Below are 24,348 nucleotides of genomic sequence, written 5' to 3'. Positions count from 1 at the left end.
TAAATGAACCCTGCACCTGTGCGCACACCTGCCTGCTGCTCAGCGCCCTCCGCCACTCTCGCTCCCCCTCCCGGTGCTGCAGTGGTGATTTCAGCTCAGCTGTCAGGGCAGGTCGTCCAGAGGTCTGCTCTTGGCGCTTTATTTCCGTTTCCGCTGCCCCTTTGCTCGCCTCTCCTCCACGCCCCAGCGTCAGCTTCCCCTGGGCCTCCGTTCCCTCCCGTCCGCAGTGCCCTCCTGTCCTCGGAGGTCCTCGCTTCTCCCCGACACACGTCACCCCCACCCCTGCTCTGCTCTGCCATCTTCCTGTGCCCGCGACAGGGACAGTCCGGAGTCCCCAGAGCGCGTGCATTTGGTTTCCGTTTGATGTGAAACTGAACAGTTCTTGGTTAGATTCAGCTCCTATCGGATCGGGCTGTGTGTTCGCACAGCCCCGTTAGACACACGGGCGTTCAGTGCAGAGGACAGGCTTGTTTCTCAGCTCAGTTCAGTTCAGTCGCTCAGTCGTGTCCGACTCTTTGTGACCCCACGGACCGCAGCACGCCAGGCCTCCCTGTCCATCACCAACTCCCGGAGCTTACTCAAACTCATGTCCATCGAGTAGGTGATGCCATCCAACCATCTCATCCTCTGTCGTCCCCTTCTTCTCCCACCTTCAATCTTTCCCAGCTTGAGAGTCTTTTCAAATGAGTCAGTTCTTCGCATGAGGTGGCCAAAGTATTGGAGCTTCAGCTTCAACATCAGTCTTTCCAATGAATATTCAGGACTGAGTTCCTTCAGGATGGACTGGTTGGATCTCCTTGCTGTCCAAGGGACTCAAACCCAAGGGACTTTTGTCCCACCTCTGGACAAAAGCCCAAGCCACTCTGGTAGCTGTATAATCATGTAACACAGTTTTTCACTTAGTGAGAAAAAAGTAGCCAGTTCTCACCACAACCCTACCCTGGTCCAACGCCTGCATGAAATACAATCCCCAGGTCTAAGCTACAGGTCTTGGTTAGTTTCGTTGTTGTTGTTTTTGAGTCACTAAGTTGAGTTAGACTCTTTCTGACCCCATGGACTGCAGCACGCCAGGCTCCTCTGTCCTCCACTACCCGCCAGAGTTTGCTCAGATTCCTGTCTATTGAGTCAATGATGCCATCTAACCACCTCATCCTTTGCTGCCCCCTTCTCCTTTTGCCTTCAGTCTTTCCCAGTATCAGGGTCTTTTCCAATGAGCCAGCTCTTTCAAATGGGCCAATGTATTAGAGCTTCAGCTTCAGCATCAGTCCTCCCAATGAATATTCAGGGTTGATTTCCCTTAGGATTGAGTGAGTTGATCTCCTTTCGGTCCAAGTTATTAAAACTCAAGAAATATATTTAATTATAGCAATTATTTCCAAATTTAAAATACAGGCAAAAGAAACTTTTTAAGCCTGATCAGGAATCTTGGATGTGAACACACTCACCATACTAGAGAAAATAAATGTATTTTACGGATAATTCCTCCAAGCTGCTGTGAGCTCAGCTCAGGGGGAGTTGTGGGCACACCCTTTTGATTTCTAACTTGAATTTCAGTGTCGAGTGGGAGAAACTCTAGAACTCTCTCATGACTCGATTTTCTCATTTTTACTAGAACTCTGATGCTATCATACTTTTATTTACTGAGAACCGCCCCCACCAATCCTGCTGCATCCTAATAAGCCTGTAAGCAGTTAGAGCTTTAATTTACTCTAAAATATTCAGTGTGATTCCAAACACCAGCATCATAAAATCTGAAGAGCTGTCTGCCTAGAAAAATACATTGGCTATGACTTTTGCCAACACAAAAGCAAGCACTGTTAAGATAAAGGAAGAAAACAGCAAAAATGAGGTAGCAAAATTCCCTGGAAACTATGGTAACTCAGCAATTGCATTACTTGAAAATTAAATTCCCAACCTGACATTTAAGGTATGTGTGTGGAGAGCTGATAAAGAGAGCCGGTTCATCAACAGAGAGGCAGACGAAGGGACCCTGCTGTCCTCCGTGGGCAAGAGACTGGAGGGGGCGTCCAGCAGATTCTGATGGGGGGTGGGGTCTCCCAGCCTCCTTGTCCACTCACACCAGACCACATGAGGGAAGGGCTTTCCTGGGCATTGGCAATGGGGGCCACTCCCCTCCTGCTCCTGCCCACCTGTCTAGTAACCATGGTAACCACCACTGGCCTGTGGAAACCCTGGTACCCGAGTTCCTGGCAAGCATCTGGCAGCGTCCCTCCTTCAGCTGTAAACCGTCAACAGATTCCTTCCCCCCCAGGTTGCGGGGACAGGGTATGAATGCCACCAGGGGAGAGCGCAGGAAGCCAGCTCTGACTTAACAGGAGACTCATCACGATTCCCACACAGAGGGCTCTGCCTCTGCTCCCCCGGGCCCCTGAGACCCCTGCCACGCTCAGCTTGGGTCCTGCGGGGCCTGAGTCGCTCCTCCCCACCGAGACAAATGGGAACAGCAACACTGGCACTTTCGGCTCAGTTCAGTCGCTCAGCCGTGTCCGACTCTTTGCGACCCCATGAACCGCAGCCCGGCAGGCCTCCCTGTCCATCACCAACTCCCAGAGTCCACCCAAACCCATGTCCACCAAGTCGGTGATGCCATCCAACCATCTCATCCTCTGTCGTCCCCTTCTCCTCCCGCCTTTAATCTTGCCCAGCATCAGGGTCTTTTCCAATGAGTCAGCTCTTCGCATCAGGTGGCCACAGTACTGGAGCTTCAGCTTCAGCTTCAGTCCTTCCAATGAATATTCAGGACTGATCTCCTTTAGGATGGACTGGTTGGACTTCTTGCAGTCCAAGGGACTCTCAAGAGTCTTCTCCAACACCACAGTCCAAAAGCATCAGTTCTTCGGTGCTCAGCTTTCTCTATGGTCCAACTCTCACATCCATACATGACCACTGGAAAAACCATAGCTTTGACTAGATGGACCTTTGTTGGCAAAGCTGGCATTTTAGGTGGAACCAAGTGTTCATGGAGAGAAGTATGAGACCCAAGTGCTGACCACACACCAGGCTTTCTGGGTCGGGGATGCAGACTTGGAAAGATGGCTAAGGACAGCTCCTTGGGAAGGCCAGGCTGTTGGCCGCCTCTGACGGCATCTCCAGGGCAGCTGCCCATCCCCGACTGACCTCAAGTGAAGACGAACGCACTGAGATGCAGGAAGACACCCTGGCGAGGTTTGCCCTCTGAGATGCTGGGGCCTCTGTCGCCTGGATGTCCCATAAGCGCAGACTGTGCCCAGCAGGTGGCGGCAGCGTCCCGTCCGGGAGGTCTGCCCCTCAACGTCTCCTGACAAGTCAGGAGTGTGTGCGCTCGGTCACTTGGTGTCCAACTGAGAGAGTCAGTTTCTAGGCAGCTTGATAAGCAGCCCGAGGTCCCCAGGGAGGTGACAGGGGTCTGGGGCTCTCAAGGAGACAGGGAGGGGTCTGGAATTCTCAAGGAGAAGGAATGGACAAATTTTTTTCCCTACATTTCTTAGTCTTCATCACATAAAACTTTTTTCTTTATGCCCGGAGCTGATGATTACACAACAAAATAACTCAGCTTAAACTCTGTACTTTGGCCACCTGATGCAAAGAGCTGACTCATTTGAAAAGACCCGATGCTGGAAAAGATTGAGGGCAGGAGGAGAAGGGGACAACAGAGGATGAGATGGCTAGATGGCATCACCAAGTCGATGGACATGGGTTTGGGTGGACTCCGGGAGTTGGTGATGGACAGGGAGTCCTGGCATGCTGTGGTTCATGGGGTCACAAAGAGTTGGACACGACTGAGCGACTGAACTGACTGACTGGCTCTAGGAAGAATGTGAGAAAGCAATCTGGCAATTTTCAGTGAGTTGCAGAATCATAACAGGAGAATATAAGCCCCAGCTGTTCACTCTGAGCGCTGGTTCTGCAGCCTCCCTGCATGTAGAGTCCCTGAGCTCGAGGACAGTGAGCGTGTCCCTCTGGCTCCCTCGGGGCAGCAGGCGCCGCGTGGGAGGAGGTGCTGCGATCCCACCAGTCGACCGCACGTGAAGCCCTGACTCTCCCCACGGTTGTGAGGGAGGCTACGGGCTGCTGATTAGACAGCAGGGGCCTCTGCAGCCTCGAGCCAGGGATCCCCTGTCTGTGCAAACAGGTGGGCGCACAGGGGCCCCCCTCCACCGGCACCATCAGAGCTGCTTCTGCAGCCACAGCCGCTGCCCACCACCCGGAGGTTCCCAAGAGAAGAGGGTGCCCTCTTGTGTCAAGCACAGAAGTGGCCCGGGTTTGGGGGAATGCCCCTTACGGGGCTGGGGAAGCAGGACCACCCCCTCCCCTGGGGCAGGATGGAGGGGGCAGGTGACCAGCGGAGGCTCCCAGGGGAGGCCCGTCTGCAGCGGGAGCGTCAGTGCAGTTCAATGGGCAGGGGTGTCCGCCCAGGACCACAGCATCGTCATTGTCCGCATCCAGTGGGGAGCACAGCTGAGGACTGAAGCCCACAGCGGGAACGACTGCCCGGGACGCCCTTACCAGGGAGGAGGGCACCACCCGGAAATGAGTCCTCAGGCTTGAGATCAACTCGGATACAAAGAGCCGCTCTGCCTCCAGAAACCTAGTCGTTATGGGCCAGCTGGACTTGTGATCCCCAGATTAACACACTGGGGTCCTGACCCCTCTTCCTCAGAACACAACCATGTCTGGAGCGCCTTCCTGCTAAGTCGCTTCAGTCGTGTCTGACTCTTTGTGACCCCACGAACTGTAGCCCGCCAGGCTCCTCTGTCCATGGGATTTCCCAGGGAAGAATACTGGAGTGGGTTGCCATACCCTCCTCCAGGGGATCTTCCCAACCCAGGGATCGAACCTGCGTCTCTTATGTCTCCTTCATTGGCAAGCAGGTCCTTTACCACTAACGCCGCCTAGGAAGCCCAGATTTGGAGAGAGGATCTTTACAAGCTGATTAAGTTAAACACAATACTGTTAGGGTGGCCTAATGTGACTTATGCGGCCTTATGTGACTGGTGTCCCTATAAGAGATTAGAACACACACTCCACCCACTAGGAGCACAGCCTATGAGCACATAGGAGTGAGATGGCCATCTGCAAGCCAGCAAGAGGCCTCGGGAAGAACCAGCTCTGCCGCACCAGGGCCTCAGACACTGAGAAGCGAGCTTCTGCTGGTCGAGCGGCTTGGCCTGTGACCCTTTGTTTCGGCAGGCCTCCCTACGAGACACACCGGTAGACTGTACACGCACACACACTGTGTTCATTTAGACCTGACTCTGTCCTGATGCCCCGGAATGCCTAGGACTGGCACGCTGGTGGAAATCTGACCAAGATTTTAAAATATTGTACTTTCCTGGCCTCATTTAAGAGCTAGCCTCTCGTCATCAGAAGAAAATCAGTGTACAGTTTGGAGGATAACACTTCAGCCCTGAATTTTCACCTTTGCTAATATATCATATATACATATACATACGTATATATGTGCAAATCTCGGTTATCCAGAAGCAATTGATCAAGACCATCTCATTTACTTCGTAACAGAAACCAAGAAAAATTATCTTCTGGTCAGTATATATTAAAAACACATACATATGCATTTGCAAGAAATCATGCATGTCCATGTGATTAATTTATCACTAACAGCTTGGCAGGCACGAACCCGCTGTCCCTCCAAGTACAGGCAGCTGATCCCCAAACACGGTGGAACAGTGTTTCTAAAGACTCAGAGGAGGGGCAGAAACCACACACTCAAGGTCCAGCCAGACCTGACCGTGAGAGAAGACACGAGAAATAGGAGAGAAGAAGACCCGGGCGCCATTGAAGACCAGTCTGGGATCATCTAATGTAGAGCAGAGGTGTGATAGTCCGGGGTCGACCAGGGGTGTCCACCTCTGAGCACCCAGTGGCTGTTGACACACCTGTTCTGACGCCCAAGGCAGCAAGAAAAAGGATCCCATTCAATGAAACAAAGTACATAGCATGTTTGCAAAACATCTTTATTCATTATGGCTGAAATCTGAGAAGGGTTACTGCATAGAGAGGCAAGCTTCACCCCTCTGGGGCCAGGTGCAGAGGAGCTGTGCAAGCTTCTGTGTGGGTTAGAAGCACACTTCCCCAGATCGCATCAGGGCTCTGGTCAAACCGAAAGAAGCATCTGAGTGATGCCTCCTCTGCTTTGATTTCTAGAGTCACATGCTAACAGGTTTGAAAGACATGGGACCACTAAACACCTGGGTCTCCAGTCAGAGCCCTGAGACCGGAAGGCGATCCCTACTTCACCCACAGAGCAGTTTTATTTTGCAAAACCAAAACCGTGTTTTGAAAACACAAACTTTGGATCTTAAGAAATCCCATCGAAATGCATACAGAGACACAGCTGAGGCTTGCAAGAAGAGGAGAAACTTTCAAATAACATGCTGGTCAGCATTAACCATGTCAGTATCTTTGCAGTTCATGTCGGGATCTTTCTAATAACATGCTGGTCAGCATTAACCATGTCAGTATCTTTGCAGTTCATGTCGGGATCTTTCTAATACACGCTTTTCAGGGGAGGAGGGCAGGGAGGTTGTTTATGGTGTGGCCATGCAGCTTGGGGAGTCTTGGTTCCCCTATCAGGGATCAAACCAAGGTCCTCAGCAGTGAAAACAGAGTCCTAAGCACTGTGTCACCACAGAATTCCCACATCTGTGCTTCCATGAGATGTGCTGATACTTTTCCCCTTTGTTGGTGGTGGTGGTGTTCAGTCACTGTCGTGTCCGACTCTTTGTGACCCCACGGACTGCAGCACGCCAGGCCTCCCTGTCCATCACCAACTCCCAGAGCTTGCTCAGACTTATGCCCATCAAGTCGGTGCTGCCATCCAACCATTTCATTCTCTGTCATCCCCTTCTCCTCCTGCCTTCAGTCTTTCCCAGCATCAGGGTCTTTTCCAATGAGTCAGCTTTTTGTATCGGGTGGCCAAAACATTAAAACACTTTCAAAAACTTGAGTTCTATGAACTTTCTATGAAGTCAAAGAGAGTTGTTATTCTGTAGTTAACCTCAGGCTTCAGGTAAAACCACTTTACAGCAGCAGAAACCAACATGACCCTTGCTCTCTGCCAGCTAATTTGAAGCTCGTCACGACCAGACTCCACACACCTGTCTTTAACACCACGATGGGAGAAACAAAAGCCCTTTCATCATTGTCTCGGCAATTTCCCGGTTCTTTCTTTAAAAGTATTCTAAACAATTAAATTTTTAAAAACTAATTTTTTAAAAAATTTAAACAACCAACTCAAACTGGCATTTCCCTGGTAGCTCAGTTGGTAAAGAATCCGTCTGCAATGCAGGAAACCCCAGTTCGATTCCTGGGTTGGGAAGATGCCCTGGGGAAGGGAAAGGCTACCCACGCCAGTATTCTGGCCTGGAGAATTCCATGGACTGTGCAGTCCATGGGGGTCACAAAGAGTCGGACACGACTGAGTAACTTTCATTCTTAACTGTACTAGAAGCCCCAATTTTATTATGTTTTGTTAAACAAGTATTTATTAAGCACCTTCGTCTAACTGATTTTTAGAGGATTGCCGTCGTGGAGAGAAACGCAGCACGCTGTGCTTCCTGACGTCCTGTGACGACCGCAGCCGCCTGACCCCTGGGGACCAGCGTCACCAGCACTTACGCGGCCACCTCTTAGGTCTCTGAGCTTGTTTTTTCTTCTGCCCTTTCACAATCTCATGCAAGCTGAGTGTGTCACAAGGAAATGAGATAAAGCTCAAGCCAGCCCATTTTGCTGCTGTGATGACCAACAGTAACCATGGCAACGGAAAAACGTTTACTCTTTTGCCTAAATGAGTTATGTGAGGGTTTTCGATTGTTCCTGTTTTGTTTTGCTTTTAAGCCATGGGATGTTTTGCAATGACCAGAACAAACTGTGGTTAAAGGCTTCTTTGTGAATATTCCTGAAAGTGTTTGCGCTTATAAGCAGTTCATTGTCATCCAGCGCTTCCCAAAGCCTGCTTTGTGGAATGCTAGCCATCAGGGACAGGGGCAGACGGCATCCCCGGTCGGATGAGTTGGGGGTGCTGCCCGTGGGAACCCCCCGGCACCCGGAGCACCCGCGGCCCTGATCCTGCAGGAGCAACCCCACTGGCTTTTGCTTCGTTTCCACGCTCCCCACGCATCTCTGTCCTGTCTGCGCTGGGCCGGGGGCGGGGTCACATGGTGAAGGGCCGGAGGGGGGGGGCGGGGTCACATGGTGAAGGGCCGGGGGCGGGGTCACATGGTGAAGGAAGACGGGTTGTCGTTGTCCGCGGTCTCGCTGTTCTGCCGGGAGGTGAAGGTGTCCGAGTGCAGCCGGGAGCAGGAGAAGCCCGGAGCCTTCTGCTTCTTCCTCACGCACCACAGGTCCTTCATGATCTTCAGAAAGTAGCTCCGAAACTTCTGGCCGATGAAAGCGTAGAGCGCGGGGTTGAGGCAGCAGTGCAGGAAGGCCAGCACCTCGGTGACGTTCTTGGCGTAGCCCAGCAGCTTCTCGCTGCCGCATGAGCGGCCCGTCCGGCCCAGGTTGACGGCGGTCACGAGGAGCACCATGTTGTGTGGGATCTGGCAGGCCAGGAACACGAGGACCACTGCGATGATGACGCGGATGGCCCTGTGCCGCTTCGAGTTCTGCGCCTGGACTAAGGTCTTGACGATGAACGCGTAGCAGAAGATCATGAACACCAGCGGGATGAAGAAGCCGAAGAGCAGCTGCAGCCCCAGCATCAGCAGCTTCCAGCGGATGGGCTCGGACACGGCGTGGTACCGGGGCTCGCAGACGTCGCCGCCCTGCAGCTTGTACTTCTGGTTGAACGTGAAGGTCGAGCTGGAGATCAGGATGGACACTGCCCACACGGCCAGGCAGATCAGCTTGTGGTGAGCCAGGGTTCTGGAGCGGAGCCGGAAGGACTTGGTGGCCTGCACGATGGCGATGTAGCGGTCCAGGCTGATGCAGGTCAGCAGCAGCATGCCGCAGTTGAAGTTGATGGCGTAGATGCCCCGGGTCAGTTTGCACATGGCGTTGCTGAAAATCCACTCGCCGGTGGCGTGGTTGACCGCCCAGAATGGGAGGGTGAGGACAAACAGGATGTCCGCCACGGCCATGTTCAAGAGATAAACGTCCGTCATGGACTTGGCTTTCTTATAAAAGGCAAAGGTGACCACCACCAGAATATTGCCCAGGAGGCCGCAGACGCATATCAAGGAGTAAGCGACCGGCACAAAGAGCCCAGAGAAACTTCTGACCTCCTGCAAGGAACACAGAAAGCTGTCGTCATCCAGTAAGTAATCTGAACTGTTAGCTAATCCAAAGTAGTCCTCATTTGAATCGTAGATGTTGGTGGAATTCATTGGTTCCTGGAAAGTGAACAAAGATAGAGTCAGCTGCAGTGTAATCTTCTAGGAGCAAATTGACGGTATTACCCTCCCAGGCAAAGTAAAAAGGATACTCACCACTCTCATCCTGGAGCTGGATCTGGGCAGAAAGGCTGGGCCTGGGCTAGAAGGGAGTGGACTTTTTACCTCCTTGGGCTCACAGTGGAGAGAACAGGAGGGACGTGAACCTAAGGAAGAACGAAAGCAGAACGCACCACAGTTGAGTATTCTTGGAGAGCCAGAGAGTTTAGGAAATAGAATTCTTCCCATTTCAACACAAGAGTGCACAGCATGCTATTTTATACAGAAATACTCATTTAGAACTGGTGTCAGTAACCTCTTTCCATGGAAGGCCAGACGGTAAATATTCCGGAATCCGTAGGCCGTGTAGTCTCTGACACCACTGCTCAGGTCTGCTGGCAGAGCCTGAAAGCAGCTTCCGACAGCTGCGTGGACGAAAGGGCAGGCCAGCTGCAGGCCGTGGGCTGTGCTGCGTGGACGAGAGGGCAGGCCAGCCGCAGGCCGTGGGCTGTGCTGCGTGGACGAGAGGGCAGGCCAGCCGCAGGCCGTGGGCTGTGCTGCGTGGACAAGAGGGCAGGCCAGCCGCAGGCCGTGGGCTGTGCTGGCCGATCCCCCATCTGGAGTGTAAAAACGGGTAATACCAGCGAAACCACAGGTTCACTCCGCAGAAGAATATTTTTGAAGAATTCAGTTTAATCGCAGTCAACAAGATGCCACTGAACAAAACCTGTGGAAGTGCAGATGTTGCTAGGATACTTATAGTTTATAGTCCTTGCTTGAAAATATTATATATACTATTAAAGACTGCATGGCTTCCCAGGTGGCGCTGGTGGTAAAGAGCCCGCCTGCCAATGCAGGAGACACAAGAGACCTGGGTTTGATCCCTGGGTCAGGAAGATCCCCTGGAGGAGGGCATGGCAAGGCACTCCAGTATTCTTGCCTGGAGAGTCCCATGGACATAGGAGACTGGCAGGCTACAGTCCCTAGGGTCACAAAGAGTCAGACACGACTGAAGGGATTTAGGAGCCACAGATGTGTCCAAAATACACTCTCGCTAGCAACCACTGATCTGCTGGGGCAAACACACCCTCATCTTCAGAAACCAGGCCTCAGGGAGGAAGGCTCAGGCCGGTGTGGTTAGGGAAGGCTCCGTGGGCAGCACACTCTGGGGCCCTGGAGAACCAATCTCTGGCAGGTGACCACTCTGGCTGAAGAGGAATGCTGAGCCCTGGGTGTTTGTGAAGCCCCAGCCTGGCCGGGTCGGCTTGACCACCACTAAACAACCCCGATGGCGCTGAGGATGTGCTGGGAATGCCAATAGGGAGCCGCAGGGCTCCAAGCTCAAGGAGCTCACCGGGAGGCAGGTGCAGGCTGGAGCTGGGCCTTGCAGGAAGGCCTGTGAAATCCCTCACTTTGAAACAAACAGGCAGAGGGGAAAGGAGGACTCGGCGCTCTTCCCACACTCCCTCATCCCTCTTTACCTGGTGTGGTGCAGCGCTCTGCTTTGTCAGCCCGCCACGGACAAAACCCTGGCCTGGAAGTCTGAGACTCCTGTGAAACGAGCGTTCCCTCTTCTCCTGCAGCTCCCCCGCGCCGTCGGCCCAGGAGGCCAGGAAGAACAGAAATGCCAGGCTTGGATGCTGAGACGGAGAAGGAGGCCCCTGCCCCGAGCCCATTGGCTGTGCCAGGCCCGTCCTCAGCTGTGGAGGCCACACCGATACCGGGGGAGGGATCCCGGGTACGCAGAGGTCACCCTAGAGGACTTCCTGCACACGCTTCTTGTGTCACATGACTCTCCCACTGCGGCTTCCTGACCACACACCAGATGGCCTAAACCCACTCCCTTGCTGCTGCCCGGGGCCGAGACTCCACTCTGCCTGGTTCCCGCTCTGGACGAAAGATCGCAGGGACGCTTGGCTCACCTCTGCACTTTTACAGCCGCCTGCGGAAGACGCGCAATCAGAGCTTCTGTGTTGCAGAAGCATATGAGGAGATAAGCATCCATCAGATCGCCAGATTAAATGTATCAGTCGAAATATGACCTCAAGATTTGTGCTTCCGGCCACGAGGGATTAGCAGAGACCAAGTGCACTGTACTGCATCAAGCAACCAAAAATGCCCACAAAATGTATCAAATCACAGTTTTCAGACACTGGGTGATGGATGGGGACTGTGGTCTGAGCTCTGTGAGGTCCCCTGGTTCTCAGTGGGAGCAGTTTCCGTGTGTAGAGCAGGGCCCAGAGAACAGCCTCCTCACGGCGCTGAGGACACAGGGGTCAGAATCCAGGGAGACGGGCAGAGGAGAGACGGCCCTATACACAGAGAGACAGGGGCCGCAGAGCTGTCCTGAGAGGAAGGGGAGCACAGCCAAGGAAGAGCCCTCAGAAAGGGCGCAGGGCCACCCACAGACACCTCACAGGCTGGAGACAGGCCTCCTGAGGGCAGGGCGGGGCTGTGACAGACACCGGCTGACGGCCCCCACCACATTAAACCTCAGCGTTTAGCCCAGCCCAACACTCTGTCTCACAGATTTTTTTTTCCCTCTCTTTGCTGAACTGCCCTTCGAAAGTGATTATTTTCTGGTTAGAACTATACTCTGCCCCTGCTGTTTACTTCTTCAAGAAAACACTCCCTCACGGCCCTTTCCTTTGGAGCATCCTTCGTTCCAGAAAGGTCAGAGAGCAACAGCCTCTAGGACCAGCAGAGCCTCTGACGGCTGACAGCTGGATGCCAGGTGGGACGATTCTGAAACTTTGCTGAGGTGAAGATTACACACCAGCACCCTCATCTGCAGCCCGATTTCCCTGGACTGTGAGACCCTTTTCTCCTCTCTCAAGGGAGGGCACCGGCTTGAGGGCTCAAGCCCCTGTGGCCCCTTTGCCCGGCAAAACAATCAAAGCTGCTCTTTTCTGCTTCACCCAAAACTCTGTCTCTGCAGAGTTTTATTCTCTTTTATTCGGCTGCAGTGAACAGAGGCTGGGTTTCGGCATTAGCAGCGACCACGACCTTCCAAGTCCCAGGACCCTGGGAGCACCCTCAGAAGGGAACCGTCTCAGGAGTAACGGGGTTAAGATAAGCCGGGTTAAGATAAATGCCTCTCCAGACCTGCCAGGACAGAGCCTGAGAGAAAGTCTCAGATGAGCCATCTGATTCCAATCATACAGCTACCTTCAGAATGAAGGAATCCCCAAATTAAAGATATACGACCAAGTTCAGCCTTCAACATGTAAAATTCATAATGTCAGGTACCCAACAAGATGTCTAGAGCGCTGTAGACTGAATGCTTGCAGCTCCCCAAGGTTCACACGCTGAAGCCAAATCCCCAGGGTGACGGCGCGTGGACGTGCAAGGCCCCTGCCTGCGCCCCCGGGGGGATCAGCGCCCTCATAAGAAGCGCCGCGTATGACAGCCCACTTCCTCTCTGCTCGCCGTCCTGTGCGGACTCCGTGAGAAGATGCAAACCAGGAAGCAGGCTTTCATCAGCCCTGGATCCGCTGGGGCCCTGACCTTGGGCTTCCCAACCCCCAGAACTGAGAGAAGTAAAACGTTTGTTGTGGAAGCCAGTCGGCCTGTAGTAATTTGTTATTGCAGCTCAAATTGATCTAAGGCACAGACATTCAGAATGACGGGAAAGTGACCCGTGAGCTACACAAGCAGACAGAAAAATGGCAGAGATGATGGAAGTAGCGAAACAGAAGCCCCAGCACCTGCTATAAATACACCATACATGAGTCTGCTAGCCACTCAGTCGTGTCTGACTCTCTGCAGCCCCGTGGTCTGATGCTAGTATAAATATAGTGAGGTTCCTGAAGCGGCACTAATTGTAAAGAACCCGCCTGCCAAAGGAGGAGACATCAGAGACACAAGCTCGATCCCTGGGTCAGGAAGATCCCCTGGAGGAGGGCAGGACAACCTGCTCCCGTGTTCTTGCCTGGAGAATCCTGTGGACAGAGGAGCCTGGCGGGCTACAGTTCACAGGGTCACAAAGAGTCGGACACGACTGAAGCCTCTTGGCACGCATGCACGATAAACCCTGCACGTGATCCGGAAGGCAGAGGAGAGTGTAGACACGATGAGGATGCCAGGAAAGGTAAAGAGAGACTAAAGAAAAATCGTGATGAAATACGCAATGTGTAAAATGAGATCACACAGACTGCTGACTGCCCTGCTGGGCCAGGGGTTACGACTCTGTGCTCCCACTGCAGGGGGCTCAGGTTCGATCCCTGGTCAGGGAACTAAGATCCATAATACCCCTCAGGTGCGAAAAAAAAAAAAAACACACCGATGGGGATTAACATCAGACTGAACTCTGTTGACATGCACAAAACAATTGTGATTCTATATTCCAGCAACATTTAGAAATTGAAATTGAAAAACAAATTATAATAGCATCAGAAAACATGAAATCAGATGTTTATGGACACATTCCCCCCTTATCCATACCCTTAAAACTATAAAACAACACAGAGAGAAATTAAATAATCTAAATTAATGGAGATATATATTTATGATCAAACAATTCAATATTGTTCAAAGGTCAGTTCACTCCAAATTGATCTACAGAGACAAACAAACCCAAGTGAAAACGGTGGCAGGGGTGTTTGTAGAAATCGACAAGGTAAATTTAAAATGATAAAGAAACTCAAGGGATTTAAAATAGCCTAAGCAACTTTGAAAGAGAGAACAAACATGTAGGACTTACAGTACCCGAACTCCAGACTTGCTACGAAGTTGCAGTAGTTATGACAGTCGGGTGCTATAAGAGAACAGATCCATGAAGCAGCAGAGCAGAAAAGAGACTCAGTTTTTACTAAAGGATCAAAGGTAATTCAGGAGGAACAACAGTCCGTTCAGTAAATAGAGCCAGCACAGCTGGATATTCTTGTATGAAAGTTGATCTGTACCCCTTATCTCACACCACAGGCAAAAAAAAAAAAAAAAAAAATCAGCACAGGTTACAGCTCTCTATGTGAGAGCTAGAAGCACAGAACACCCAGAAGAAAGCATCGCAGAAAGTTGTCATGCCCTTGGGGATGGAGGAGATCTCATATAGATGGCTCAGAACTGATAAATTGTAACTCATCAGAATTTAAGACTTCTGCCGCTTTGAAAGACTTCAGAAAATGAAAAGACCTTGAATGGGGAAAAAAATGTAAATTTGTATCTCTTCACTGCAGCCGACATCTTCAAACACTTACAACTCAGTGAGGACTCAGAAAGAATCAGGTGAAAGATGTTAAGTCGAGTCACCAAAGAAAACACACAGACGGCAAAAAGCATACCCAAAGGCACACCGAGCCCTTAGTTCTCAGGGAGATGCAAGTTAAAACCGCAGTGAGCGGTCATGTCACGCTCACCAGACTGGCTGAAATCAAAAGGGCAAGCGACAATGTGGAAGAGCCGGCCAAGGGCATCCCCCCAAGCAGTGGGGCCGTGACGCAGAGACCGGCTCTGAGAACACAGGGCCGGGCCTCTCGGGTCACACACGCACACACTCACCACTTGAACCGCAGCTGAGCCCTGCGTTCACCCAGGACAATGAAAGTGGAAGACACGCAGTCACAGGCTTGTTCTCAGGGCCCGGGCTGGAAAGAACCCCGGTGCCCATCGGCTGGCGCCCCAGACACACACTGGGCCCCAGTCCACGGGCAGCCAGGGGCTGCTGAGCGCCCGCAGCGCCAGGGCATTTTTCTGGGTGAAGAACTTAAACCTGTATGCCCAGGTTCTGCGTTGTTTCGATTATACGGAATTCTAGAAGAGGCCGGACGACAGTGGTGGAAGCCGAGTCGGTGACGGCCGTGGGTGGGGAGTGGGGTGAAGGGGCTGCCGGAATGGCCCGGGGGGCCTTTCTGAGGTGCCCGAGACGCGCCCCATCAGGATGATGGCCGCTGGCAAAGCCCACTGAAGGCTGCTTTCAGTCTGGGGGCATTTACTGCTGCCATCCGTGCCTCAAGCGGCGTAAAAACAAGTGCACGGGGTCCCGTATCAACGCACTGATGCTGGCGACAGGTCCCCATGAGGGCCGAGCGGGTTGTGGAGGGTCCGTGCGGGGGAAGGGGTAGAGATGACCCCAGAAGGAGGAAGAGGGACAGGTTGAGGGGGAGGGGCTGGGGCAGAGCAGGAGCGGAGACCCCGTGCTGCGGGGGGCCGTGGGGCCTGGGGGCCCGGGGGGAGGCCAGACCTGGAGCGTCGACATGGGCCCTGGGTGGGCGCCTGGGTGGGGCGGGGTCAGCTCCTCGTCCCGTGTGGAGACAAGGGGGGCAGCCCCGCTGAAACGCAGCCAGGGAGGACCCAGGGCACTGGGCCCAGCTGGACCCCCACTCAGGGAAACTACTTTTCAACTGCACTGTGATAGATAATAATGCTATCGATCTGTTATTAACGATGATAATAGTTCAATCAATGATTGTGCAACGGCTGCTGACGCTGAGCATGCAAGGATGCACCGAAAATAAGCTCCAGACCTTCAGGCCACACGGGGGACACTCTCAGAAGAGACTTCAGAAGCCAGGCCGGAATCACGTCTGTTCCTGAGTGAGTCAGTGAAGGGCATGCTCAGTCGCTCAGTTGTGTCCGACTCTTTGCGACCCCATGGACTGTAGCCCGCCAGGCTCCTCTGCCCAAGGGATTCTCCAGGCAAGAGTACTGGAGGGGGCTGCATGTCCTCCTCCAGGGGATCTTCCTGACCCCGGGATGGCACCCACATCTCCTGCATTGGCAGGGGCTTCATAACCACGGCACCACCCGGGAAACCTTGAGACATTATTTTAATTTCCTTTGATTGACTCTTTTTTTCTGATTAAAACGGCAGAATGCACCACAGTAACCCGCATCTGTAAATCCCCTATCTTTCAGGGATAGTGTTATACAGCTGTTGGGAATAAGCATTATTCAAACGTGGACGATGACGGATGCATCACTCTTGTGGTGAAGCTCGGTGTTCTTGGAAACACGGCTTTCGAGTCCTCGTGTGCACCAGGCACGAGCAGTACCTGGAAATGGTTCAGCCTGCCCCAGACCACTGCCCTCATTACAAAATCACGTCAGCTCTGTGACGGAATCGTGCTGGTGACAGATGGGCATCAGCGTCACCACGTCGGGCAAAGCGCCTTTCTTTCCCCTCAGGTAATGACCTCAGATCTTGAGGAGCAACAGTCAGCTTTTTGGAGAATGATTCTGTCCTTTGTAACAGACGGACTCTCTGTTGTTCTTATGAAAATTGGTAAAAACATTAAGATGTTTAAAAGGAGACATTTCTGTACCTGCTTTAATGAACAGAGAATAAAACAGACATGTGGAAATCTGTCACAACCAAAATAGAAAAGTGAAATAATGCTCAATAAATGTTAAAAGTAACTGACGCTCCATTCTTGGGCCAGATTGCTGTAAGGTTTAAGACAGGGTGCGGGATAGCGTCGTCGAGTCTACAGCGGTCAGACTTACAGAGGAATTTAGAGTTGTGCTGTGGGAAACACTGCTGGCCAGAAGCAAGGGAAGCCAAGCGGCCGTGATGGTGCAGAGAGACCCCGTGCAGCAGACCGGGGGCTCCTCTGCAAAGACGGGGCCAGGGAGGGGCGAGATCACTGGCCCCCTGCAGGGAGGCCATTTGAGAGGGTCTAGGCTTACCCGCTCCTGCAAAGGGTGAGAAGGCGGCCAATGAGTAGAGATGGCATCCAAATAACTGACCGAACGTCAGGAAGATTATTTGAACGGTTTGGCAAGCTGGGCATGAGCTGCCTTGGGGGCCAGCGAAGCCCAGGTCAGGCGCAGTGGTCACTGCTCAGGCGCGTGTGAGCCAGGTCAGACCTGCCCAATCAGAGTCTCTGGTGGAGTGCTCTTTGGAGAGGAAAGGGTTAGAGCGGGTGCCCCTCTCCTCTCCAGCTGGGGGCCGTGGGGGCAGGACGGGCTGGAACCTTGCGAGGCACCTTTGTGAGGGGAGGGTCTGGCTGAGGATCTCTGAGGCAAACAGCCCCGTGTGCCCCGGACGCTTCGCCACCAGTAAGCCTGGAGCTGGGGCTGCTGGAGCCCCGTCCACCGAGGGTGTGGGGCGGGGGAAAGACAGCTTCCAACCGGGCAGTGAGCGGGTAAAGACACGGGCGCCTGGGGATGGTGCTTTCACATGTCCTGCTCACAACAGGAGCCCGTGCTCACCTGTCTTTTGAGCCATCAGGGCAGGTGGGCATCAGATGAGCTCGAGAGCCCGCGCAGGGCAGTGGCGACCACTCACCCCCCTTCACAGCGCCTCCAGTGACTCTAATGCACGTTTGTGTGAGCGCCGTGGCTTCGTCGGGGAGTCCAGCCTCTAACAGCTATAGCGCTGGAGTTTAGATCAGCATGTAAGTCAGTGAGCTTAGATCAGTGAGTCCCTGGGAGATGCTCTGGCTTCACAGAAAGCAGGGGTGAGGATGGGCCGGGAAGAGAAGCTCTGGGGTTAGTTTTGGGAGCTGCCGCCTCCTGCCTCCTCCTTCTGGAACGTCCGCGTCATCGTTTATCCCCAGGGGCTCCTCAGAACCTGTGTCGCCCTTTGGAAAAAGCTGACGGAGAGGAGTCCTTCCTTCCCTGCTTCCGCCCTCCCTCCCTTCCTTCCGAGACAAGCATAAACGTCAGGCCCACGAGCCGCCTAGCCACAAGCTGCCAGCACTGGTCGGAGCTCGGACCAGTGCTGGGAGGACATCCCCAAGGCAAGGGAGGCCTCCCCTTCGGTATCAGCTGGTCTCCATGCCAGGCTGCGGCCAGGAGTAGATGCACCCTCAGAGACTGCAGGAAGGGGACGGCGAACAGGCCCTGCACCAGCCCCGGCGGAGTCACTTCTCATCGCGGACACACAGAACTCATGTTTCTAAAACTCAGGCCATCGAATGGCTTCTCTTCCTTTGGCAGAGGCACACAGCAACAAGCTGAACCTTTGCACGACTTTTGCACTGAAGGTTTGAGGCCATAAATGACAAGTAGATGTGCCAGAACCCAAGACTGAATGGAGCCTTGGGGAGCGAGCCTCTGCCTTCAGTTGTCACACCGCGATGACTCGGGGAAACCTTAGCGCTACTTAATTAGACCAACATCTTTAACATGGTGTTCACAATGCTAATTTACATTTCATCACGATTAAGCAACATGGCTGCCTTGGACCGCTGTAATTAGGTACCGTGTACTAAAGAAGGCACCTCCGAAACGAGCAGCTAACTGACTGCCTCGCTCAGGAATGCAAAGAACACCTCACGGCACGTGTCCTCAGATTAGAACAGCAGTGCAGAGGGCCGTGGCCCTTCCCCCGGCCCAGCTGCTCTCAAGCCTACCAGAGGCTGCCCCCGCCGCCCCCCGGGGCCTCCATTGCACAGAGGCCTCTTCTCGGGACTCTGAGGGCTTTGGAAACCTGCTCACAGGTAGAGGACAAGGACACAGAATGGCTCAGGCCCTCAGCAGGCAGCGTCTTCGCTGGGGCCAGGTAACCGAGGACGGGCTCGCAGGGAGATGGATTACTGGTCGGCTCTTTGCTGGGGCCAGAAGCGGGTGGGGCAAAGGGGAGCAGGATACTGGAGAGGAGAGGGGAGGAGGGGAGGAGGGGAGGAGAGGAGGAGGAGGAGGGGAGGGGGAGAGGGAGAGGGGAGGGGAGGGGGGAGGAGGGGGGGATGTGTCCATAAATATTTGATTTCATGTTTTCTGATGCTATTATAATTTGTTTTCAATTTCAATTTCTAAATGTAGAATCAGAGCCGTAACCCCTGGACCAGCAGGGAAGTCACCTGTGTGTGTGATCTCACTTTACACATTGTGTGTTTCATCTTCAGGATCTTTCTTCAGTCTTTTTGTATCTTTCTTGGCATCCTCCTCATGTCTATGCTCTCCTCTGCCTTCCTGATCACGTGCAGTCTTTATACTGCATGCTGCTAAGAGGCTTCAGTCGTGTCTGACTCTTTGTGACCCTGTGAACTGTAGTCCGACAGGGAGGGGAGGAGGGGAGGGGAGGAGAGGAGTAGAGGGGAGGAGGGGAAAGGGGGAGGGGAGGGGGAGGAGGGGAGGGGAGGGGAGGGGAAGCAGGGGGGAGGAGGGGAGGGGAAGCAGGGGGGAGGAGGGGAGGGGGAAGGAGGGGAGGAGAGGAGGAGAGTGTAGTAGAGCAGAGGAGGGGAGGGGAGGAGGGGAGAGGGAAGGGGGGAGGGGAGGAGGGAGGAGGGGAAGATACGAGTAGAGTGTAGTGGAGGGGAAGAGGGGAGGGAAGGGGGGGAGGAGGGGAGGAGACGAGTAGAGTGTAGAGAGGGGAAGAGGGGAGGGAGTAGAGGGGAGGGAGGTGTCGAGGGGGTGGAGGGGAGGAGAGGGTAGAGAGGGGAAGAGTGGCCGGGAGGGGAGGAGGGGAGGCGGCTGGAAAAGCAGGAGGGGTGGGCAATAGGCCACCCTCAGCCTTTGGTCCCTTTGACCAAGGCAGACTCTACCCATGAAAATTAAATATGCAGAAGCATTAACATTTATCAAAGTATTATCAGCAAGGAAACCTTAAAGTTTTCATTTAAACAGATTAAACAAGTTTAACCGTTTGCTAAAATTAAAGCAGACGGTTTTCAATCTGTGCTTATTCTCATAATAGTGATGCCCCCAAGACAAGGAACAGGAACAAAAGGTGTATGTGTGTGTACACATGTGTACACGTGTGTACATGGTGAGTACGCACATGCTCGAGCATACATGTGGGTACATAACTCTGCGCGCGCGTGTGGATGTTACATTGCGTGTATGGGCATGTGTATGTGTGTTATGTGTTACATGTGTGTGTGGCGTGTGTATGTGTGTGTGCACACATGGAGGCATGTGTGTGTTGTGCGTTACATGTGTGTGTGGCGTGTGTATAATGTGTGTGTGCTGTGTACACACATGGAGGCATGTGTGTTCTATGTTACATGTGTGTATAATGTGTGTGTACTGTGTGCACACGTGGAGGCATGTGTGTTATGTGTTACATGTGTGTGTCATGTGTATGTGTGTGCACACATGGAGGCATGTGTGTTGTGTGTTACATGTGTGGCGTGTGTATAATGTGTGTGTGCTGTGTGCTCACATGGAGGCATGTGTGTGTTATGTGTTACATGTGTGTGGCATGTGTATGTGTGTGCACACATGGAGGCATGTGTGTGTTGTGTGTTACATGTGTGTGTGGCGTGTGTATATTGTGTGTGTGATGTGTGCGCACATGGAGGCATGTGTGTTATGTGTTACATGTGTGTGGTGTGTGTATAATGTGTGTGTGCTGTGTGCACACATGGAGGCATGTGTATTATGTGTTACATGTGTGTGTGTATGTGTGTGTGATGTGTGCACACATGGAGGCGTGTGTTATGTGTTACATGTGTGCGCTGTGTGTTACGTGTGTGTGGCATGTGTATGTGCGTGTGTGCAGTGTGCACGCGTGGAGGCATGTGTGTGTGTGTAGGCCTGTGTACACGCATGTGCATGTTTGCTGAGGCTGGAGGGCGGGTGTGCACGCTTTATGCTCTAATCACACAGTGGGCGTTGGGATCCCTGCTGTATGTCTATGACCGTGCTAAGTCTCTCAACATCCCTTTCAGATGACTTACACCCACTTTACAGGCTTTCCTCGTGGCTCAATGGGGAAGAATCCGCCTGCCAATGTGGGAGCCACAGGTTCACTCTCTGCCCTGGAGAAAGGAATGGTAACACACTCCAGTATGCTTGCCTGGAGGATTCCATGGACAGAGGAGCCTGGGAGGCTATAGTTCGTGGGGTCGCAAAGAGTCAGATGTGACTTAGTGACTAAACAACAGCATGCCCGCTTTACAAATGAGGAGCCTGCCGCTCACTCTAATTCACCTTGTCTCCAGCCGGTCTTACTGAAGGACTATACAGTTCCCACAAGGTCTTAAATAATGTCCTTACTTTAAAACATTATAGACATCAGAGCCTTACATACCACAGAGGTAGGCATTCAATGCCATGCCACTGCTGTCTTAACTCACTTGACTCACAGGCACACAGCGTTTTATCCTTTTTTAGATGAATGTCAGTGGAGCTGAAACTCTAGGCTGGCTTCCTTCTGCTTTTGCATAAACGTGGTTAAGAAAGAAGCCAGAAGGTTTTTTCCAGTGAGTTGAATATAGGTTTGTATTTTTTTTTCCCTTCTGGTTCCTTTTGCTTCTTCAAAAGCTCATTTTACCTTTTCTTTTTCATTTACAGTAATTAATGTTACACCTCTAATCATTTCAAGAACTAGTGACTAATTCAGACTTGGCACTGGTTTCTTTCCAGTGCTGATCACTACAATATCTGTTTTCTGCAACTACCTGGGCTTTGGAGGAATCGGTGGAGACTGTCTTAAAGACCCCCATGCACCCTTTTATAGTCATGAGACGCTACCTCCCTCGTCACTGTGGGCTTTGCAGCCATTATCAGAGCTTTTCCTGCGTTGTGCTGAGTCTCATAAAAATTTCCACCGCATCAATTTCTCTTAAATGACTGCCTGACAAGCTCCTTCCCAATCAACCTCCAACTATTCAAGACCCTCACTCGAACTTTGTCCTAAATCACCTTTCTCATCACCTCCAACACATTTTTAGCTCAGGTTTGGCTTTCCAAACTCTTTGTGGCCTTATCTAAGTAAAGAACTACATTTCTCCCCAGACCGATGCCCCACGGATGTCACATTATGAGGCAATGACCAAACTGCCCAAGCTCTAGTGCGAGACAGGATGAAATCACTTGCTGTACGTTTAGGGGGAAAGCAAGCTTCCCCCACAGCACTAGTCCTCAAAGTGCAAGGACGCTGCACGTGTGGAAGTGAGCGTGCTTTATCAAGTGTAAACACAGACAGCACGCCAGCATCCTGGAATCCTCAAGAGGCAAGCAGATCCATGTCTAATATTCCTCAGACGCAGGATCAGAGAAGAAAAGATGTTTTTGAAAGGGGCTTAGCAGGCTCACCTCCAAGAGGCCGTGGTCCGGAGCGCACGGTTCCGCTACACGGCCCTCACACAGGCGCAGGCATCCCCTCTGTGACCTCTCGCCAGACGCACTTTCTAATGGTCATTAAGAAAAAAGCAGTGAGGGGCCAGGATTAACCAGAAGCAAATTGCTGAATTACCACTTCCTATGTAAAAGGAACGCCTATTTGCCCAAATACAGATGGTTAACCATCTATATCCTGTAGGTTATAAAACGATCATATGACTCCCTGGAGCAGCAGTAGAGCTGATGAGAAGGGAGGGGCCTGGGTGGGGTTATCCCTGCAAGAACAGCTCTGAGCTGCCTTTCAAGGTGTGGCAATGACATCGCGCTCAAACATGGCTTCTCCGGGCCAGCGACCTCTGGGAGCAGGGCGGTATCGTGTGCTGCCCGGAAAGACGTACGAGGGTTTAGAAAGGCCATTGAGCACGGTGGATGGAACCTCTGGAGCCCCCTCCCTGTTCGCCTGAAAGCTGAACGCCACAGCCAGGTTCTGACCCTCCGCAGCCCCAGGCCCTCCTCTGCGCAGTGAAGGCTGCGGTGCGCAGCCCCAGATGGCCACGGGGCAGCAGGCATGGCTCACGAGACTGGCAGGGAGGACAGCGCCTGGAGTGGGGCTGAGCAGTGAGTGGGCCGCTTAGGCGTCTCTGACTCTTTGGGACCCCACAGGCTGCAGCCCACCAGGCTCCTCTGTCCATGGGATTCTCCAGGCAAGAGTACTAGAGTGGGTTGCCATTTCCTCCTCCAGGGGATTTTTCCAACCCAGGGATCAAACCCAGGCCTCCCACATTGCAGGCAGACGCTTCACCCTCTGAGCCCCCAGGGGAGCCCAGGAGTGGAGAAAGTGCTCAATAAACTCGAGTTTTGGGAGGATAAAAACCCAGGTGGATTAGTGGTAAAGAAGCCGCCTACAGTGCAGGAGATGGGGGTTCAGTTCCTGGGTAGGGATGATCCCCTGGAGAAGGAAATGGCAACCTACTCCAGGATTCTTGCCTGGAGAATCCCATGGACAGAGGAGCCTGGTGGGCCACAGTCCATGGGGTTGCAAAGAATCGGACACGACTGAGCAACTAACACACACACACACACACACACACGGTGTTGCATCCTCTGGGATCAAAAACATCTTGTGTGGTGATGGATGCTAGCTAGACTTATGGTTCATTTCACAATATATGTAAATATCAGATCACCATGTCAGGCACCTGGAACTAATACAATGGCAGATGTCAATTATCTCTCAACTTAAAAGCACACAAGACCCTAAACAGCAGGACACGTGACCATTAGGAGGTGGCAGGTGAGAAGCCTCCCGAGTGCGTGTCGCTGGATCTAGGGATGGGTGTGAGGAAGAGCATTTCGATGAGCCACTAGGGGAGCTCGTTTTTCAGTATAAGTGGCTTTAAGAAATCAGCAAAAAAGTTAAAGAAAAAATATTCTAGAATCATAGACGTGTTCACCATCATGTAGTGAGTCGTTATGATCCAAGTCTCAGGAAATCGTTTCATAAAAAGACTGAGAGCAAAGTGCTACTGTTGTTCAATAGCTAAGTCATGTCCAACTCTCGGCGACCCAGGGGACTGCAGCATGCCTGGCTTCCCTGGTCTTTGCAAGGTTTTACAGCAAAGACCAACAGAGAGCAAGGCCGGGTGGAGTCACGTGTTCCCTCCTTCCGAGCCTGTGCCCTCCCATCTCATGCTAAGCCGACCACGCTGCCCACGCACAGCCCCCGTCCCTCGGCTGGGTGCTGACCGAGCATCGGTCAGGGTCTCCGTGCTGTGGACCCCAGAGCCCGGCTCGCCCCAGGCCTCGGCCACCCTGTGGCATGGCCCCGGCCCCCTTTCTGTTCCTCCTGGGAATTGTCGGAACAGAGCGGGACCCTCTCCCTGGACCTCGCGGGCTTCTTCCCTGCCCAGTTTCTGCTCATCCCTGCCCCCCCCCTACCCCCGACCTGCAGAAGCAGAGCCTTTCTCCATCTGACTGAGAGGCTGGACGACCTCACGGCCCCAGG

At 52.8% G+C, this 24,348-nt stretch overlaps 1 protein-coding gene across 5 annotated transcripts in view; it reads right to left on the bottom strand.

Annotated features, from left to right (window-relative positions):
* Positions 1-7,443: 7,443 nt before the first annotated feature.
* The window catches only part of CCR6 (C-C motif chemokine receptor 6), a 29,036-nt gene continuing 12,131 nt past the window's right edge, over positions 7,444-24,348 (bottom strand). For 2 of the 5 annotated variants that reach the window (XM_086316686.1, XM_086316688.1), the window contains 2 exons: positions 9,450-9,559; positions 7,444-9,353 (listed from right to left, as the gene is read on the bottom strand). In XM_086316686.1, the coding sequence (XP_086172812.1) occupies positions 8,235-9,353; positions 9,450-9,458 (1,128 nt within the window). In that variant the 5' untranslated portion in view covers positions 9,459-9,559 and the 3' untranslated portion in view covers positions 7,444-8,234. Of the gene's footprint in view, positions 9,354-9,449; positions 9,775-10,873; positions 11,135-22,316; positions 22,444-24,348 lie in introns of those variants that run through there. The other 3 variants (XM_086316687.1, XM_086316689.1, XM_086316685.1) reach the window with 3 other exon arrangements.

Source organism: Bos grunniens, chromosome 9, assembly GCF_055505025.1.
Source record: "Bos grunniens cultivar Pamir isolate PY7600 chromosome 9, Bosgru_T2T1.0, whole genome shotgun sequence".
NCBI classification, from domain to species: Eukaryota; Metazoa; Chordata; class Mammalia; order Artiodactyla; family Bovidae; genus Bos; species Bos grunniens.
This window is presented reverse-complemented; position numbering and strand designations above follow the sequence as displayed.